The sequence below is a fragment of the Numida meleagris genome, chromosome 3 (genome assembly GCF_002078875.1).
Source record: "Numida meleagris isolate 19003 breed g44 Domestic line chromosome 3, NumMel1.0, whole genome shotgun sequence".
In the NCBI taxonomy this organism is placed as follows: domain Eukaryota; kingdom Metazoa; phylum Chordata; class Aves; order Galliformes; family Numididae; genus Numida; species Numida meleagris.
This window is the reverse complement of record NC_034411.1, coordinates 87,751,885-87,770,718: the sequence shown is the minus strand read 5'-3', so window position 1 is coordinate 87,770,718 and position 18,834 is coordinate 87,751,885. Positions and strand designations below refer to the sequence as shown.

The following is an 18,834-nucleotide window of genomic DNA, read 5'->3' as shown; positions in this document are numbered from 1 at the left end:
ATGTCAACCATTATAGAAGTTGCCTTCTTGTGGCAGGCCCAGGTATCTGTTTTTTCTTACTTATTATTTATTATGCCAACCATTAAAGGAGTATTGTCAGTAACATTTAATAGATGTTTACTTTTGCAGGTACCTCCAGGAGCTGTCTATGTAGCAGCTTACAGGTATATATGCCTGGTGGCACGTAGAAGGTGTGTTCAGTAAACACTAGTGTGCAGAAAAGGTTTATCTGATTCATGATTTAACAGTGATCTGCTTACACTGTAGCCTGTAAATTAATACTAAACCCATGTGCTTCTCTTAGCTTGGCTAAGAAGGAACTGCCTTTGAGAAAGCTGCTGGCTGCTGTATTCCTGGGTGTAATAGAAGCTCTGGTACAGGGAGAGAAGTAAAAAAAAAATTAAGGAGGCTTTAATGAATGCCAGTCCAGCCCTTTCCTCACAAAGGCAAACCAATCCAGCTCCTCAGTTCATATGGCTTTGGATATTCACTGCAAGATCTGTGTATCACAACTCACAAAGCCAGGATTCTTATTCATCAGTTCTAGCTTTAGGATCTTTTTCTAAGAAACACCATAAAAGACTTACTGCATAGATAAAAAATCTTTTTAAACTTCCCTAACTACTGTTGAGTGCTAGCATGTGCTTGCCAGTTTCCAAGCAGAAGTTAGATAACGGGTGGGACAGTTGTTACAATCTCCTGAAGCCTCATCCAGACATTTGGTGCATTATAGTCTCTCTTTCAGAAATTCCTGGTGCTCAGCACTGGTAGATTCACCTCTCCCTGTCAGCTCTGGGAGATCTCTCACCTCGTATCAAAGAGGTGTTACTTTCACAACAAATTTTCTTGTAGATTTCTCTAGGGGACAGGGACAAGCACCATTCATTCAAAACATTATTGTTGTTATGTTAGAATGGAGCAATAAGGTGAATAACTTTCTCCTTTTCCTTAATCTGATATCCAGGCTACTGTACTGTTTACACCAGTTTTTTTCTTCAGGCAAGAGAGATGTTGCCCACATTAAAGGCAGCATCAGTAAAAGCTTCAACTTTGTGACCCAATTACAAGACAGCTTCCTTATTTTTTCCTTCATCTCTCTCTTCACTTTCTGATAACACTGTATTTTTCAGTACTTCAAGAAAGTTACTTCTTTGAACCACTGTTTGTAAGCATTACCTCCTTTACTTGCATGATATTTAACATGTGATTTCAACGTGTCACAGAGATACCAAGAATGTGGTTTTTTATGCTTTACAAAAGGAAAAACTGAAAACAACAAATGGAACACTCTCTGGAATTTACAAGGTTCCAACATGAGAAAGACACTTTTTGCAGGCAATATGGGCATCTGATGCCGTAACAGTTACCTGTCTAAATCTGATGAATTCACACCTACCTTTTCCTTAAGTGTAAGAATGTTGTGTACTTTTATCAGTGACAAGAGGAAGAGCGCCAAACAAGGAATACAGAGCACTTACATAGTTCTATAAGCCTGTGGCAGACAACCAAGGAGCCTTCAAGCCGCCAATATACCTTCTGGAGAGCTAGCCAAGCGGCCAGACACTGCTTCTGGAAAAACAGCTTCTCATGCTTGCATCTTTTGCCAAGAAAGGAAAGGATAACACAGAATAAGACAATACGCCGAACCATCACCAGAATATTTCTATGTTACCAAAAAGCATTTTATGCAAATATAGTGACTAATGGGAGGGGGATAATGCTTGTAAAGAAAAACTCAGAAATCACATAGTTGTGATCTCTCCACTGTAAAACTGGACTTTGATTCTTCAGAACACATAGATGACATTCTCTATGAGAAGATTTTGCCTATCAACAGAAGAAAATAACCCACAAGTATTTTTTATCTTAATTAAAGTCATTTCAACAGCATCCCAGATGGCAATGGCTCTGAAAGGGGTTTACTGCCACTGCTGAATATGGATTCCTAAAACATGTTTCGTTTTAGCATCTGTGCCTTCCCCCTACAGGAAAATATTGGTCTCTTCCACAGGGGTTTGATTCAATCTGTGTGAACTGTAAAAGACACACCCTAACAGTGCCCAGTGCCAGGCCAGTCAGATGCACCAGCAGGAAACTGTATTTTAGCGCAACTTGATTTTTCTGAAAAATGAGGTTCTCTAGTTCTGAAGGACACACAGCTAATGACTGTCAGCTTCTCCTCTAAGAGAAGCCAATGAACCCTGAAATATACTGCCTACACCCAAAGCTGACAATGGTTCCTTGTCAATCAGACAGCAGTAAGACTGTGATAGTTCAGTTCTTAAAGCAGACTTATCTTTTCTAATTGGAAGACTGTATCTTTCAGTTTAATGAGGAACTGAGAGCCATACCTACATATTTAAAGTATACATACATTACATACACACACATGCACAGATGCATATAAACATATATTTACCAAGTAAATATGCATGTGGAAGCCACCTGTGACACCTGGTCTTTTACTAAGTTATGTATACGTACATATCGTGTGCTTACTTCAAACTTCCATAAGAAGATTATGATTCTCAGAGCTGCAAGCTTTTGAGCTCCACACACCACTAATCTTTCATTAAGAATTCCAGTTCCCACACTAATACTTTGCAATTCTGCATTTTTATGTCCAGATACTTACCTCAGTATCTAAGAAGTAATAGCAAATAACAACTGTAGTAAAGTGATAAATGTTAAGTCCATTTCGCATACACACATATGATGAGTTGTCATTATACCCTCATTACAGTAGTGAATTGTAGTTCCCATACTGACACCAGCAGGAATTAGATCAACCAAGGACTGTATTTTTAAACTCAAGATTGAAGAGCAAGCAGGATGCTACTAAATGGAATCTGAAAACGCTTCTTGCAGGTGCCCTCAGCTTAAAATTTAGCCCAAGCTCCAATTTTAAAGACAGAATCATAGAATCACTCAGGTTGGAAAGGACCTTCAAGATCATCAAGTCCAACTGCAACCTAACCATACTACTCTAACAACCCACTGCTAAATCATGTCCCCAAGCACCACATCCAAACGGTTTTTAAACACATTCACGGATGGTGACTCAACCACCTCCCTGGGGAGCCTTTCCAGTGCTTAACAACCCTTCCTGGAAAGAAGTTTTTCCTGATATACAACCTAAACCTCCCCTGGCGCAACTTGAGGCCATTTCCCCTTGTCCTGTCACCTGTCACCACTGAGAAGAGACCACCCCGCTCTCACTGCAATCACCTTTCAGGTATTTGAAGAGAGCAGTAAGGTCTCCCCTCAGCCTCCTCTTCCCCAGACTAAACAGCCCCACTTCTTTTAGTCACTCCTCGTAGGGTGTATTCTCCAAGCCCTTCACCAGCCTTGTTGCTCTTCTTTGGACCTGCTCCAGCACCTCAATGTCCTTTCTGTACTGGGGCGCCCAAAACTGAACACAGTACTCAAGGAGGGGCCTCACCAATGCCGAGTACAAGGGCAGGATGACTTCCCTAGTCCTGCTCACCACACCATTCCTGATCCAAGCCAGGATGCCATCGGCCATCTTGGCCACCTGGGCACACTGCTGGTTCATATTCAGCCAACTGTCCATCAGCAAATGATGATCATAAGGAGAGCGATTAAGTGCCAGTTAACAGAGTTTCTCATAACTGTTTCCAGACAATATCTGGTTGTTAGACAGTAATGGGTTTCAGTGTTGTTTTTTTATTCACAGCTTCTGATTGCAGATGAACACCTGCAAGAACCTCATATAGTTTGCATGTATAGTAGATAAGAGTGTCTCTCCTGTGGATCATTAATCTGATATTTTATTTACTCAAACTTATATCATTTGTTTAACCTCTTATTTTAGGATTAGTTGAAGACCTGGAAAAAATATTCATATTCTTTGATAAAATATCCCATCAATCCATGATCTTGAACACACACAAAGCCAGAAAATGAAAGGATTATGAAATCTGCAAAATTCTGACTCGATAAAATCTTCTAAGAAGCGACAGCCTATATCAAGTTCCTAGGCTGTAATTTGTGCACCTCACTGGGATGCAAGATATTAACAGCTTCTGGCCATTTGATTAATTTGATCATACAGAACTAGGTTCTGAAAGTGCTTGTCTTCATTTCAATAACCTACGTTGTTACTAGCTTTGAAAAAGGCAACTAAACAGCCTGGATAGTTAGCGTTGCCTCTTGTTGATAAAACCAAACCCTTTCTGAAGAAAGGCGACAGGCCCAGCAAACTCAAATTTAGAGCAGAATGCCAAATATACAGCAGTACTGAAGCCAAAGCCAGTCAGCTCAGCAGGTAATGCAATCAAAGGAGTTCAGCTTCATATCTCCTCCTTTTGCAAACCAAGGGTTTAGAGATGGCTTTTTTTTTTTTTTTTTTTTACATTGAGTGAAGCCTCTTAATTGCTGTTTTGAAAGTCCATCTTTCATACTGAGTATCTTATTAAACATAGTGAAATAACTCCACATGAGAGTTTGCTTTAAAGATATAACAAAGATGTACATTAGCTGAGATTGTACTCTTTACACAGCTGTGTACAGAAATACTCATGCTATGTCAGAATGAGCTGCCTTAGATAACAAAAGGAGTAGAGGAAAAGTCTCCCTTTTATTGGTATAGACAAAATAGTAAAAGGTATAGGCTTCCAATTAGGGTAGCAATAAAAATGAATAAGGAAATAAGGTAAATGGGAGCTATTCAAAGGGAAATACTGTGGTAGCTACGTGGTGGATTGCTTCAAGAATTTATTTTTGGATTGACAGTACTGTTTTCCTTATCATAAAAAGTAGGAGCATGCTAATAAGGACAAAATGAAAAGAAAGGAAGATCAGAACACAGGAGGATTTAGCTTGGAATTGGGACAGTAAAAAAGCTCTGAAATGCAGTGCTACAAAGCACAAGCTCATACATGTAAGAACTAATAAGCACAGCAAATTAAAGCTGAGGTCCCCTCCAGGCAGAATTACCCTACCCTACAGGAACTCATCTGCTAGAAAAAACCAGAAGAGGTAATAGATCCGGGTAATACCACTTAAACAGAGAAGATCTACATGACAGTTGTACAGCTTACCTACTTACCTAAGAATTCATAAATTGGGAATCTGAACAGAGCTACGTTCATAAGTATCACTGAGGTATGAATGAGATTCCTTACTAAGAATCATGGATATATTTCTAGAATGCTTTATTTGAAAAAAAAAAAGAAAGAAAGAAAGAAAGAAAAAGAAAAGAAAAAAAAAAGGATGAATGGGGAGTGGAGATCCTTCGAAACAGGTCGAGAATGAAAGTTTTGCTCCCCTAAAATAGCATAAAAAGGTTGTCAGGGAACACCAGCTTTCTGAAAGATGCGAAAATAAAAGGAGTTACTCCAGCCAAGGACAATACTAGTGTAAGAATAAGGGTATATAAAATGGCCATTAACAGACTGGGAAGTACAGAAAGATCTTCAGTCAGAATAGTTTGCAAACAATCCCCCGGTAGGACAAGCAGGGTGACCACTATTATTTTTAAAATCAAAGTGCAATAGATGTGTGAATTTTATCTCATGAAATCATAACCTATGTCCCCAAAAATCAGACTGAACAAATCAAGGCATTTTTAACGGTCAAATGCATTATGTTAAAACTCTTCTTCCATCTGACAAATCTAAAGCGTTTAGATTTGAAAGAAAAGGTTTGACTAGATGAATGGGGGAAAAAAAAAAGCAAAATATTACAAAATTTCCAAAAGTTTCACCATTTCTTGGAGGTAGAAGAATGTACAGGTGTTGTCTTACATTATAAACAAACACTGGCATTTTCTGCAAGTAAGAAATCCTGGTTTTCTGCTTGTGTTCACTGTAGTCAGAGGTCCATCAGACTCCAGGATACTTCCCAAAAGATATGGCTCACTGGTCACAACAATATGAACCTTATTAGAGAAAGAAGACTTAAACATGGGTTTAAATTTGCATACAGACTAGACAGCTCAGAAGGGTTCTAAAACCACACTGGGGTCCTGATTCCTTTCTGACCTAGTGACTTGCTTTGTTTCTGGCTCTCAAAAAATAAACAGCATGAAATTGAATGCAAGTGAAGAAGAGTTGCATTTGTGTCTTCCACAAATTCAGTCAGTGCTTGTTCACCTGGGCAAAGTCCAACAGTGTGCCAAGGAACACTTGTTGCAGGAGCAAATTTTGTGCAGAGCTTCGTTTCTCAAGTTTGTATCTTCCAAGAATTATCTTAGAGGTTTTTAAACTAGGTTGATGAGACACTAATGCTTGTACTCCGCTATGTACTTTGGCTAAGCTACTTGCTGCAGCTCCTGCAGGCACCATGTCACAAGGCTGCAGCCCTAGGCAGGCAGCAGCCACTGGGCACCATGCAGCAAGAGGTGCTGCTCCTGAGGCTGGTGCTGTATTCAGGGAAAATGGAAGGATGCCAGACAAAAAGGCACAGTTGCAAGGTGGAAACATCCCTACCTGTATTACAGACATCACTCTTTTCTGCAATACAGGACACAGGCAACTCTTCCAATTGTTCATCAAACCACCACAAGTTCTATACAAAATTTTATTTTACCTTGAATGTCAAGCATATTACCAATCTCATAGTGGGACAACAGAAAAACAACACATTAGAAAAAGCCACTTGTAAAGCATTGGGTAAGCTCAGTACAAGATTCTGCCTTAATTTAAGAAAAGGACTTGAAATTCTCATGGAACTGTGCATTTGCCGCTTATGTAAAAGTAAGCAATACATCTCATTAGCAAAGCATACAAAGAAAATTACACAAACCTTGCTTAAAATGAAAAAAGAAACAGCACAACAAACATTGTAGTTTGTTAGCCAGCAGTTAGACCTTTCTCCTTACCTACTTCTTCAATTTGGCAACTGCAGTTCTCAGGGAGAAACAGCAATGGCTACATAACTTAATCCTTAATCTGCAGAACCGTTACAATGGGCTTGTGTACACTTTTTTTTTTGTCAAATTAAAACTACAAGCCAACTTTACCAACATTACATTCTTCTTTTTTTTTTTTCCAAATATTTTCATATAAGTTGAATCACCCACATGAACATTTTTGACCTTTTGTAGCTAAAAGCACCATCTTCAATAAAACCTTGGCCTTTCCTGAATCAGTAGGAGTTCTAACCTTGCATTGCACCTTGGTTTTAAACAGAGAACTGCGTGGCAAAATAGGTGACACTACTTCTATAACAAGTAGAGATATTTCCCTTAATTTATAAAAATCCAATATAAGCTTTTGCTCATAGAACACTTGGAGCTATGACATATGAAATGTACACAAGCCAATGAGATTAACACACATATGAAGTCAAAGCCAGACACATTCTTTCAAAATCAAATACTGCATATGTCAGCTGCATGTGAAAAATTTCACAGAAATTTACACCTGACCTATACCATTACAGACCAATCCTGCTGCCAGTGGAGTCTCCAGCACTTTTGCAGAGGATTTCAGTGGCAGCAGGACTATGATAAGACACTTAAATACTAAATGCTAAATATTATAGGTATTTTTATTCCTATTAAAATTGATGATCTCTTTAAAAAACACTTCAATTGATGCAAGTTATTAAAAAAAATGCATTCCTTTTTTAAAGGACTGTATAACATTTTGGATCCTTAATTATAATGATTATAACGTCAGAGGTACTTCTGTTCTTGTTTACGGGATTATTGCTGGTCACCTTCCTGAGACTTGAAAGACCATTAAAGACAAGCACCATACCTATTCCCCTAAATTACTATATCACAAATTAATAATTTGGTCCCTTTCTAAATGGATCTCTTCCCACAATGACACTAAAACACAGTGATGGGTCACAGATTCCAGGGGGTCCAACTGGTCCTGGCATTCCCGGACTGCCACGATCTCCATCTTTACCAGGCTGCCCACGCTCTCCAGGGGGTCCTTCCTTACTCATACCCGGGGGACCTTCAGGGCCTTAGTGACACACATGCAAGAAATACACACATTACAGAATATTTTTATTCACACGGAAACGAGCAACTAGGGACCCAAAAAAGGGTACTTTGGTGAAGTACTAACATAAAGAACACTTCAATTTCTGAAAAAGACACTAGTCGCAAATTATTTGTATGTGCACATAGCAAATCTATTGTCTTACAAGGACTTAAAAAAAAAAAGCACAGAGAACACTAAGTAAAAATAGCTTTCCGAAGGAAATATAAAAAGCTATTTTGGCACAATTATACTTTATCATATAATCTGGAACCACTGGGCATGAATCAGAGTCCTCTGAATTTTATTTATTTTTCTAGCTCTGGATCACGCTCTAATCTCTCTTCCAAACACTCAGCTTTGCATTTTGAATCAATGCAATGCTGTTAGGAAGAATATTTCTATCACTAAGTAATGGTTACAAGTCACATGATTATATCAGGACTCAGTTTTCAGATAATGTCTTATTTAAAGACCTGTCTTTCCAGAAAAGGGAATCTCAGGTTCCAATCTATATTATGATTAATAATAAGATAATGGTTATCTTATGTTAAACAATCTATCCTCTGACAATTTAAAAGGCACGCAAGAGACAGGCATCAGCCACGAAAGATGTATGGTAAATAAGATGTGTAAAGACTATTCATATTTTTTTCAACTATATAAACATTTTTTAATAAACTATTTCCTTATATTTAATAGCATGCACTGAATCTACATAAACCATTCTCTCACCTGGAGGTCCTGGCGGGCCTTGGATCCCAGGGACCCCAATTCCTTGATTGCCTTTTGCACCGTTTTTCCCCGGCAATCCTGTGGATTAGCAAACACATGTATATCTTTGCACACTAAGAGTATCTTCATAAGAACAATTAGAAAGTCAACATTTGATTATACTTATTGAATGAAAATATCTAATTGTTCAAAAGCAAACCATGGGATGTAAAATAAGCATTTCCTTGTAACCTGCACAGTGTAACTAGGTTCTTAATTATCCTCATCTCCACTAAATTAAGAGCCAGTGTAGCTGCTGATAAGCAGATGGCCACTATGGGTTGATGGAGCAGATGATGAAGAATTAAGAATTGTGTTAACTGTTATTGCTTTTTCATTGGCAATGTTTTTTATGGACACACATGAAGAGAGTGTAAGATGTTCACCACAATCGCTGTGGAAAACAGACTATACAGGAAACTTTCCACAATGTACAGCAAAATTAAATCTCCACCAAAGAAGATACACTCTCTCAGAGGGGCAAAATATATACTCTCTCATACCAGCACAACCCAGTGAATTCAACTGCTTCATAGAAACAGATACTGATTTTTCTCATATGGAATAGCTAGAGTGGTTAGGTAGTGTCAGCTCCAGAGGAAAGCTGCACATTCTCCCTTTGAAAATGAAATTACAAAAGCACTACAAATTAACATTACGCCCAAAATGAATCTGATATGTGAGGTCATAGTTGAGAAGTCACAGAGAAAATACATATTTACTAGCCATTTTCCTGTCAACCCTTGGCAACTTACTTGGTAAGTGTATTTCATATAGCTTTCCCAATTACTTTGATGCAAAAAAAATACAGTTGCTGCAGGGATCAGTTACCAAATGGACTCCATTTCCAGACTAGATATACATATTTAAGCTTACAAAAAAACACCACAGAAATCAGATGGAATGCTTGCATGGCTGAGATACCTAAAAGCATTAGCTTCTTTAGTATTACTAAAAAGAATTCAAAACCTTTAAGAAAAGTATAAGGAACATAAATCTTTATGAGATAAAAAGAAAAAAGGAGAAAAACCAAGGAAGTCAGAGGGCTATAAATGTGTCATACGCCAAAGAACAGCCTACAGTAAATAATCAGTGAGTATGTGCAGTTTTTAGAATAGCATAAACAAAGAAGTTTGGAAGAAAACAAATATGGAAATATACTGAAACCCATGTCTAAACATATCCGATCTAAAAATAAAAACAAAACTAAATGCAGTTAAAAATATCTACATGAGACAATAAATGAAATAAAGATCACTAAAAAGATCAAAGTTTTAAGTACAGTAGAACTGAACACCAGTTATCTTGTGCATCCTGGTGTTTTGCCTTCTTCTGATATGCGTACTTCAACAGCAAAGAAACCTTTGCACCATACCCTCATTAATACTTTGCAATACAAACTCAGCTATTCCCTTACTCCTCCACTCTGCACTAGTCCCATTCAAAACTGCAAGGAGAAAACAAAGCCATAAAGAGCACTTGCACACAGTACCTCTTGTCCCACGAGCCCCAGGGCGACCCGGGATGCCAGTCAGACCTGGAACACCATCATTCCCTGGCAAACCAGGAAACCCTCTTGGACCTTCGGGGCCTCTTGGACCTGGCGGTCCTGGAAGTCCTGGGGAAGCGCTTTGGGACTGACAGTGGTTGCAGTTTTGCAGCCTTCCGCTCTGAAGGATAGCAGGCAACTGTGCTGGGAGAATTCAAATAAAAAAAATGATTAGAGTGTTTTAACTATAACGTATAAAATTTTTTCTACTTATTCACTAAAATAAAACCAGCTTTCTTTCTTTAGGCAGCACGGTATCTTTAGGAAACAAGGTGCTTTTAGCACCTTATGGAGCCACTGGTGCGGAAGTGTATTTCTACAACTCTATGAAGACGAGTGATAAATCAGATCAAAATGTTGGCACTGTTTTCAAGAAAGCATCTTTACAATTACAAGGAAACTTCTTCAGCACTTTAAACAAGGAAAGAACAGTAAAGAGTCTTCCAAACTTACTTCTCAGTACATCTGAACACACCTGTCGAATAAATTCTTCTGAAAATTCTCGTGCCTAAATTGAACAAAAAAGAGTTATAAAAGCAGCCCACATTTTTTGGGAGTTTTAAAGTATCCAAAATGACCAGTGTGAGGTCCCATGCATACAGGTTTTCCATCTGATCCAGGTGGTCCTGGGGGCCCTCTGTCTCCAGGCTGACCTCTGACACCAGGAGGTCCAACCAGACCCTGGATACCGGATTCTCCCTTCTGTCCATTGATGCCTCGAATGCCCGGGTCTCCTTTCTCACCTTTCTGAAATGGAAACCAGTGAAAAGCCAGTTGTATCTTTACATGCCTTATCTTTACATGGACACTACGTAGCATCACAAATATATTCTCAGATAAGCTTCACTGAGAATCTTCATAAAATTAATATTTTGTCACTTAAAATGAATTAGATACTGATTAGATCTATTTCACTAAAATGTAATATATTTCTGGATTCTTTATTAACTGTTTCAGATACAAAAATTTACAAAGTACCTAAACTTCCATATTAGAATTGAATCATAGAATTGTTTGAGGTGGAAGGGACCCTTAAACGTCATCAGGTTGAACTCCCCTGCAATGAACAGGAACACCTGCAGCTAAATCAGGTTGCTCAGAGCCCCGTCCAGCCTGACCTTGAATGTCTCCAAGGGCGGAGCATCCACTACCTCTCGGGACAACCTGTTCCAGTGCCACACTACTCTTATTGTAACAGACTTTTTCCTTATATCCAATCTAAATCTTCCCTCTTTTAGTTTGAAACCATTTCCCCTTGTCCTGTCACAACAGATCCTGCTAAAGAGTCTGTCCCCTTCTTTCTTAATGCCTCCCTTTACAAAGAAATCTTAAACAAATCTTAAACAAACCCATTTGCCTTACTAATTAATATAAAAGAAATTCCTTACTAACATATGGAAGAATATTTATTCACTTAGAAAGCTGGAAAAATTACAAATGAAATTCTGGACCACTGAAGTTCTTGGCATGCTTCCAATTTACTACAGCAATCAAAACTTTTACTCTATGCCTCTAGTTTGTAAGAGAGAAGAAAAAAAAGATTCTGATTTCAGTTAGGGTTTCTGTTGTTGTTGCTTGCCCTTTTTTACTTCATTTCTTCTCTGTATGATTGATGGCAACTGTAGTCCATTTGCTTCACTGGAAAAGGTTAAAATAATACTGGATATATCTTCATCAAAGCAATGGTTCTTCTATGTATGGGGTTGCCTACTGCAATAGCTCCTCTTTCCCTATGCTGGAGCCAACAAAACTTCATTAAAATGTAGTTTGGTACATGTCCAAAATTAAAGTTAGTATACTGTCTTTGCTCCCCGATGAATTTTCTCCTTCCATGGTTTGCAGCTTCTACACAGTGTTGTCAGCAGCTTTAAAATTTTCTTTCTCGCTTTCCAAGTATTTTAGATGGAATTGTGGAAATAAGGCAACAGAATCACTGTGTATGACAAACAAAACTTATTGGAGTAAACAATGCAAGTTTAAGAAGCACAGGCATGTAGTCTTCATAGACTTGCACTGATTTTTAAATTATGCTATTTATATTACTTTGTATCCTTCTATGTAGTACTTATCAAAACACTTTACATCATAAAAATATATGGCTCACTCAAAACTTTCTGGCTCCATCTGAATTAGTAACAATGCCCAGAGTTCTCCAGATGAATTACTACAGAGTGGTACTCATTTTATATGCAGGGAGCTAACTGTCAGGATTTTCACCCTGCTACATTTAGATGGTTTACATCTCAGAAATGAGACACGGTTACTGACACCAAAATGAGGAGAACAAGGTCACTGAAAGAGAAAACGCTCAGAATTGCCTACCTGGTATCAAAAGGACCACAGCCTGTTCAGGTTAACTAAGCTCTTCCATTACATCATTTAGTTTTGCTGTAAATAAAATTTGAAGGCAGTGGGGCAGTGCAACCCTACTCTGAAAAGCCACCACATTAAAACATACTCAAGTGACTGGCTATCCGTGCATCTCAAAAAGTCTTAACAGTTCTTTTTGTGCTTTTGGGGGGTTAGATTCTTTTTGCTTCCATTATCCTTACAAGACCCACCCAAAAAAAAAAAAAAAAAAAAGGTACTAGAAGAAAGCAGGCAGTTTTTCCTCTTAAAAAAAAACACACAAAAAAAGACAAAGGGTGACACATGTTGGTAAAATGTGTAAGAGATAGCTGAAAAGAAGTTCCGCGAGTAAAATGCCAAGCATGAATTGAACAGCAGTCCATATACTCTTCCCATTAAAGAAGTTGTACCCTAATTCAGAACTGACTTCTTCCAAGGTTGTAGCTGTATTTTACTGTCTTGCTACTGTCAAGTGGAACACTGTAACCATAGAGACTTGATATTCTTAGTTACACCATGTAGATTTGTATTTATCCATTTCTACTACGATTGCAAATGGTTTTACATTTAATAGTCATTTTAACAACACCCCCATAGGATCAGCAAGGCTCAGGGATAAACATATGAAGCAGCTGCCTGTGGCTATACCAGAAGCTGTACATGTTGAGATCAGAAGATAATGTTGTTCATGTAGCTAGAAGTTATTTGTTTTAATTACTTTTACAGCTATGGCCTATGTTTACAGAATGACATCTGACTTGCAAGTTGATTTATTTGGAATTGAATGTTAAAGGGGCTAGAAAGCATTAAGAATCAGTGAACTATTGGAAAAATTGCATATATTGTAGAAGAACATCACAGGCAAGAAGCCAGCATTTAACAAAAAAAAAAAAGGCAAAACACTAGAACATCAGCACAACTGCCTGCAGAGCTTGCCAAAAAGCAAATGAAACTGCTGAGAGAACATTTTCTGCAGTATACTGAGGTCTTGTAATGCTAAGCTGCATCCCGTGTGTGGCCTTGTTTGTTGACCCTTGCTATTGGCAAAGAAAATCAATAAAAAGGAAAAGAGTTCAGCAAGTGCTGAGAATTACAGCCTGAAGAAACTTTTCTATTAAGGAGTCAGACCGTAACAAATGGCAATATATTTTTTGAAGCAGAAAATAAAACAATTTGATAGGCCCGATAAGTAAACATAGTTACATCATTATATCATAATGCACAGTAAGGATAATATTGAAAGGGTAGTTTTAGATAAAAATATATTACGTACCATGATTTAAATCATTTAAAGAAGCTACTTTAGCGGTTCACAAGTAATATCTTAAACGTTTTAGTCACAATTTAGTAAAGCGCCTACGAGCCAAACTGCAATTTTTAAGTATTTCACAGAAGAACAGCAGCATATAGGACAATTCTAATGTTTAAATGTTTAAGAGTTTCTAAAGAGTATGTCCTGTTATTGATATGCAACAATACTTTGATGAAAAAGGGTTGGACAAAGGCATCTCTAGGTAAAGTTGAAGCAGAATGGCACATTAGGTACTGATTTCACTAAATACTGGAATGAATCAAATACAACTAATGAAGTTATTTTTTTATATACCAATACTTTACACAGTGTGTAAAAAAAAGAGTTAAAAGGTCTGACTATGAATATATCTACATTAGTCAACCACAAGGAAAAGAGATGAGACTTTATAATATTCCGGAGAGCAACAAATTTAGCTTCTTACAGACCAAGGAAAGTCCAAGTGTGCTTCCCTTTATCTCACTCAAATTTCAGGCTGATGTGGAAATTATTCCGGTGTAAACTTAGTAGTAGAGAGAAATAATACTGCTCTGTATTTTCTGAGTCAGCCTCAATGATAGAATCCTTTAAAAATATATCTTTGTATAGTCTTCACTATGCCATTACTTTTGAACGAAAGGCACATAAAGCAATCTCAGTGGCCAAGTTTAAAATGGAATGGAAATCTTAATCATTTAAATCAAGCATCCCGTATTCTTTTATGAAGTAATTTTTTATTTTTGAATGACAGTTATTTGCCTTCTTCAGCTAGCTCCTTTTCTGATCATCTGTATCCCCTTAAAAGTTATTCTTGGCTTTAACATTTTTAGATCTTGTATTTTGTGAAATGTCCATTATGCTTTATGTCTCTTTTAATTAATGCTTCTTTCTCTTCTCCTCTATGATACTTTTTAATTTCTCTTCTGTTGCTTACATATGTAAGTATGAAAACAAGACTGTAAACATACATTTTACAGATCACAATTTGCAGGTAGAATAATTTTGTTATATTGTATTTGTTATTACAAAATACATACCTCTCCTTGTTCTCCTCTCAATCCTTCTGTTCCCTTTAGGAATTAATATTAAAAAACAAAGAAACAAACAAAAAACAAGTAGAGCCAAGTTACTTGGAATAAAAGATATACTTTTTCCTTTGTTTTCAATAATTAATCACAAATGTTAATATTTAAAGATTTTGAGATCTCTATTTGTATAAAAAAGCAGATTTTATATAACTAACACTTTAGTAATAACGTTAATATAATGTACAAAAAGGATAACTGAGAAATACATCATATATATTATTTACCATATATTTTATTAGTGTAGAAGAAGTGCATATAGACAAAACCTATTCACACTTCAAAAGACCAAAGAAATAAGATTTTGTGGTCTAGCAAAAGGAACTTCAGATTGTACCTGGTTCATGTCGTCTTACTAGACAGAAATCAAGCTCAGCTCATCTGAAGTAAAAGCTCAGTTTGTAAAGCAGATTTTGCATGTTGGCAAATGGTTCTGGTGTCATTTCTGCCAAACTGATCATTAAATACCACAGCAAGCTGGCAGCTTAGCACACGCTTTTTCTCTTTTCTGGCAGGCACTTATTTACAAGGGAATCTGTATTGTATCTCGGAGAAGCCTTGAGGGCTTTAGAAACCTTGAAAGGACCTAGTACTGTCTAACAGAGTATTTGAATGACTGATTTTCTGGTTGCTGCCCAAACTAGATAAGCATGGGAAACAATTTTAGACCTGTCTCATGTTACTATTTCAGCTTTAAAAAATAAATAAGAAAACAAAACAAAACCCAATTCTTATGATGCAGCTGGTGATTAAAATAATGAACTTAGGGAATTGTGTCTGTTATTTGCAAAGGGACAACACAGAAAGTTTAATTTATAAAATGTCAGAGTATGGCATTACATTTGGTTAAAAAGTCACTGGTCTTTCAGTATAAACTACTTCTCCTTAAAAAATTTCTACTCAGCTTTACTACCAGATTCCTGTCAAGCTGCACACCCCTGAGAGCGATAAAACCAGGCTAACATACAATCTAGACATCCTGCCCATGTTCAACTGGAATCAAATCTTTCTGGCTAGACAGCCAGCTGTATCAATGTTGTAATTCTTAAACTGCAACTTCCTTCCAAGTCTAGTTTTAGATATGTACCTCTAACAAATACTTTTCTGTTTAGACATGACATACATTACGTAGTTAGCAAGTATTTATAAATATTAACAGTTATTTTCTGTGGTACAACAAGATAGCCAACTATGACACAATCAGAATACATTGGCCCAGAATTAAAAGAAAGAGAAATAACTGGATCTCACTGATTTGCAGATGAAACAGGAAACATCTGTAATTTATATGCACAGAAGATGTCAATAATGACTCCCTGTATGCTATCAGGGTTAATAAACTACAAGCTTAGCATGGTACACACAAAATCTTAAAAACTCAAGCGATGCTTCACTTTTCACAAAGGCCGCTTTGTGCTTTCATCTGTTTTTTATGATTTATAACCATTTCACAAAAATTTTCCATAACGAAGGCTTTTATAAAATAATACAGGAATACGGACTTCCAGTCTGTTTCTTAAGACATATCCCCGAACCACAGAAACATGTGGGCTGGAAGGGACCTCAAGGATTTTAACCTGCTTTTCAGAGTGGCTCTAGCTACAGCAGGCTCCTCAAGGCCGCCTCGAGCCAGCTGTTGTTACAGCCTCTGTAAGCAGCCTACTCCAGTGTTGGACCACCTTCACAACAACATGTTTATCCTACATATCATGTTGGAATTTCCTGCATTCTAATTTGTATCCATTTCTTCTTGCCATTCTACTATGCACAGCCAAGAAGGGTATCGCTCAATCTTCTCTATGTGTGTTGTTTTTGTTATATTTAAATTACTGAGTTGTTTAAGAAGTAATTTATATAACTACATAAAAATGTTATACATAAATATATTTCACCTGATAAAAAGAACTGCCTACGCATTCTGATGGAAATTATCTTAGGAAATAAATATGAATCATGGCTCTCTTGAACTAGGATCATCATTTTAACAGTACCTGTAAGCCCGGATTTCCTTGTCTTCCTTTTTCTCCTTTTCGTCCCTTCATAAAATAAACATGTTTACTTAAATTTTAATTTATCTGGGAGAAACAACTAAGCTATCAAAAATAACACAAAAATACAAAACCTAAAATTTCATTTTAAACTGGGCCCAATCCCTCTAAAATCTTACTCTCCAAGAGTTCAGAGCAGAAACAGGATAGACTACATGACTACAATGTCTACTCTGAAAACACAGGAGCCAAGTTAGGATCTGAGTAGTAACAAGATCCTCTCTTCTTCCTGTATGTATTTCCATGACTTTTAAGAGAAAAATCTCACAGCTTATAATATAGTAGTAGGAAGAGACCAGGTGGCATTACTGATTACGAGGATCTATGTGGTCCTGCGGCGACTGGAGCAGACGGGGACAAAACCTTTCCCAGGATGGTGCTACGTCATGTCCTAGAGCCCCTAGGCAGTAGCACAACCCACGTACCTGTATCCTCACTGGAACCAAATGCCTTCAGCCTATTCAGCCCCAAAACACTGCTGAAAAGTAATGCAGGGCATACTGGACAGTTTTGCTTGATGAAAAATCATGGCTCAGTGCTGTTACTCTTCTTCAAGCAAGAGTTTAAATTTAAGGTTTTTTTTCTAATTAACTTCTAGTCATTTTATTAATTGTCTTGATAATAACAGTGTTATTAATAGTGTTGTTTATTGTTTTGTGATTTTGATTAGGAAAAAAAAAAGATGTACCTGGATACCACTTTCACCCTGGCTTCCTTTGTCCCCCTGTAAAAATATGCAAAGAAAAGTCTCCATCATAACATGATTCATCTCAAAGACTTTACTCAGATTTAATTTAATGCAGTAAATACAAGGAAAGCATCTAATGGCCTCTATTTATACTGAAAGAAAACAGAAAACTTTATCCTCATGTACACAAAAACTGAAATTAATACAGAAATTTATAATAAGAGAATCTGACACAGAAAGTGCTGTCAGAAAAAAAAAAGCGGATACTCACATATCAAATTAAATGGCAGGTCTAGCAGGAATTCATCTACTGAGTGTATGGGGGGAAAAAAGGGGGAAAAGGAGAGCAGTATTTCTGATGGGTTAAATTTCATTTGGATATCAACCACTAAGTGTGCTAGCCTTCATTTATAACTCATGTAATGTATTAAAAAAACTCTGATTGCAGACACAGCACAGCAAAGAAAAATAGAGATTGTTTTTAATCAGAAAAAAAAAAAAATGTTGTATTTGAATGTAACCAAAAGTGTGTAACCAAAAGTAACCAAAAGTAAGACTAAGTTCCACCTACTCCTTTTGACTGACTGAAATTTTTATAGTAAGTAAACTTAGTAAGTGAAATTTTATAAGTAAGTAAATGGGGTGATTGGCAATTAGATGGTGCAAATATCTAGCTTTATCCAGCTGTATGAATACAATCTCATTGTCAATGGAAAGAAATAGACAGTTCATAAAAACTATTCATGCCAATTAACAATACAATAACAATAAAAATGTAATCCTAAAATGTGTCTGTCTCTCTGACTGAAAAGGAAACTTAGAACTTATGGGAGACCTCTTAAATCGGTGTGACACTTTAAATTGCCTTGAATCAAAATATTGGGCTGAGAACACAGCAACGCATAAAACAAAAGACAGATCTGGTGGTGGTGGTGCAAAACTGCATTTTATATTGGAAAGAAGTGGGATGGAGCTTTTGTGTCTGTTTTGCCAGTTTCCTGGTAAAAACCAACCATGCGTGTATTTAGTTGGGTTTTTTTAAAGATGTTTATTTAAACACTAAACAGTAGCATGGAGGAGATTTTGACC

General features: G+C 37.0%; 1 protein-coding gene across 8 annotated transcripts in view; it reads right to left on the bottom strand.

Moving 5' to 3' along the window:
* The window catches only part of COL21A1 (collagen type XXI alpha 1 chain), a 104,252-nt gene continuing 91,947 nt past the window's right edge, over positions 6,530-18,834 (bottom strand). For all 8 annotated transcript variants that reach the window (XM_021392069.1, XM_021392073.1, XM_021392066.1 and 5 more), the window contains 8 exons: positions 17,746-17,781; positions 17,001-17,045; positions 14,962-14,994; positions 10,885-11,031; positions 10,738-10,792; positions 10,228-10,428; positions 8,697-8,774; positions 6,530-7,943 (listed from right to left, as the gene is read on the bottom strand). In XM_021392069.1, the coding sequence (XP_021247744.1) occupies positions 7,756-7,943; positions 8,697-8,774; positions 10,228-10,428; positions 10,738-10,792; positions 10,885-11,031; positions 14,962-14,994; positions 17,001-17,045; positions 17,746-17,781 (783 nt within the window). In that variant the 3' untranslated portion in view covers positions 6,530-7,755. The remainder of the gene's footprint in view (positions 7,944-8,696; positions 8,775-10,227; positions 10,429-10,737; positions 10,793-10,884; positions 11,032-14,961; positions 14,995-17,000; positions 17,046-17,745; positions 17,782-18,834) is intronic.